At 42.9% G+C, this 1535-nt stretch overlaps 1 protein-coding gene across 1 annotated transcript; it reads right to left on the bottom strand.

Moving 5' to 3' along the window:
• Positions 1-274: 274 nt before the first annotated feature.
• Positions 275-836, bottom strand: LOC121938972 (glycerol-3-phosphate acyltransferase 3-like). The gene is made up of 2 exons (XM_042482125.1): positions 593-836; positions 275-440 (listed from the first exon to the last, which is right to left on the bottom strand). Exons 1-2 carry the CDS (start codon positions 734-736, stop codon positions 276-278), a joined length of 309 nt encoding a protein of 102 aa, XP_042338059.1. The 5' UTR covers positions 737-836; the 3' UTR covers position 275.
• Positions 837-1535: the final 699 nt, after the last annotated feature.

Raw genomic sequence — 1535 nt, 5'->3', positions numbered from 1 at the left:
AGAAGTTCTTCTGAGATGTTCTTGAAGTATTGCATTCATGAAGATTTGACAGATGCAAGGTTACAACGATCTTTGGCCACCTAAATCTAATCAGTTCATTGTGGAGTTCATGGTGGAGTCCAAGTGGACGTTTGTGCCAAGTTTTAAAAATTCCCTTAAGGTGTTCTTGAGATATTGCGTTCAAAAGAATGACATGGAAGCAAGGTTACAGTGACCTTTGTCTGTCAAAATCTAATCAGTTCACCTTTGATTCCAAATAAACGTTTGTGCCACATTTAAAGAAAGTCCCTCTCAGTGTTCTTGAGATATAGATAACGAGACTGAGATGTACAGATGGACAGACAGCTTGTAAACATAAAGCAGAGGGACTCACCGTTGGGCAGAGGCACGGGGACAGCGGGCTGCTGCTGCCGTCCTCTCTGGATCCGTACGGTGGCCCACTACAAAGACAGTTATTTTCAGATGACCTCTGACACGCTGCCTGCTGCTGCAGATTTCCTAACTGTTCAAACATGTGAAGTAAGGAGGGAAGAGGGCGACTACACGCTCTCCTGAGGACACACTGTCTGCAGCTGAACTCTGTTTCTGTTACCTCCAGGATCTGGACCAGGATCTGGATGTAGACGCCGGTGACCCCCAGAGAGAGGCCGAACATGGCGGGCAGCATGATGAGGAACACCACCACAAACATCCACACCTGAAACACGCTCACGGCCAAACTCCACAGGTCCTCCATCGCTGACAGGTGAGGCAACCACGACTCAGCAGCTCCGGGGTCACGACTCAGCAGCTCCGGGGTCACGACTCAGCAGCTCCGGGGTCACGCCATCATCTGCACACAGCATCAAAGTCACTGTAGGATGACGTCATCACGTCAGGAGAGGTTGGCCTATTATCAGCACAATGTGCTTAAATGTACCTGAAGTTTGTTCACGATGGAGCTTTTAATTTTTATATAATGCTGGGAAGTTTAAAAAATAACATTAATTAGTTGAATACTCCTGCTGTAAACCATCTTCAAGGTGATACCACAATTATCACAGATCATCAGACCGATTACTGATGATTAATTAACAGCTCTCACATTTAAACAGACTTTTCAAATTACTGCACAATTCAGGATAAAGCAAAAAGATCATGATCAGGGAAATAATAGTAAGCGGAATTATTATATTAATTATTATCTTTTCATTATATTACATGATCGACAGCCTGCTCCAGCGCGTAGCTGTAAATGTACGTAATGTGAGTAGCTGTAAATGTACGTAATGTGAGTAGCAGTAAATGTACATACGTAATGTGAGTAGCTGTAAATGTACGCAGTATGGACGTAATGTGAGTAGCTGTAAATGTACATAATGTGAATAGCAGTAAATGTATGTACGTAATGTGAGTAGTAGTAAATGCACGTAATGTGAGTAGCTGTAAATGTACATAATGTGAATAGCAGTAAATGTATGTACGTAATGTGAGTAGCAGTAAATGTACGTACGTAATGTGAATAGCAGTAAATGTACGTACGTAATGTGAGTAGC

This window comes from Plectropomus leopardus, unplaced genomic scaffold (genome assembly GCF_008729295.1).
Source record: "Plectropomus leopardus isolate mb unplaced genomic scaffold, YSFRI_Pleo_2.0 unplaced_scaffold3901, whole genome shotgun sequence".
In the NCBI taxonomy this organism is placed as follows: Eukaryota; Metazoa; Chordata; class Actinopteri; order Perciformes; family Serranidae; genus Plectropomus; species Plectropomus leopardus.
Note: the sequence above shows the minus strand (reverse complement) of the source record. Positions and strands in the feature narration are given on the sequence as shown.

Excerpts from the sequence above, each read along its gene's own strand:
- LOC121938972 (XM_042482125.1), bottom strand. The coding sequence starts at position 736 with ATGGAGGACCTGTGGAGTTTGGCCGTGAGCGTGTTTCAGGTGTGGATG. Across the intron at positions 441-592 it reads TCCTGGTCCAGATCCTGGAG|TGGGCCACCGTACGGATCCA; the intron begins GTAACAGAAACA and ends CTGTCTTTGTAG.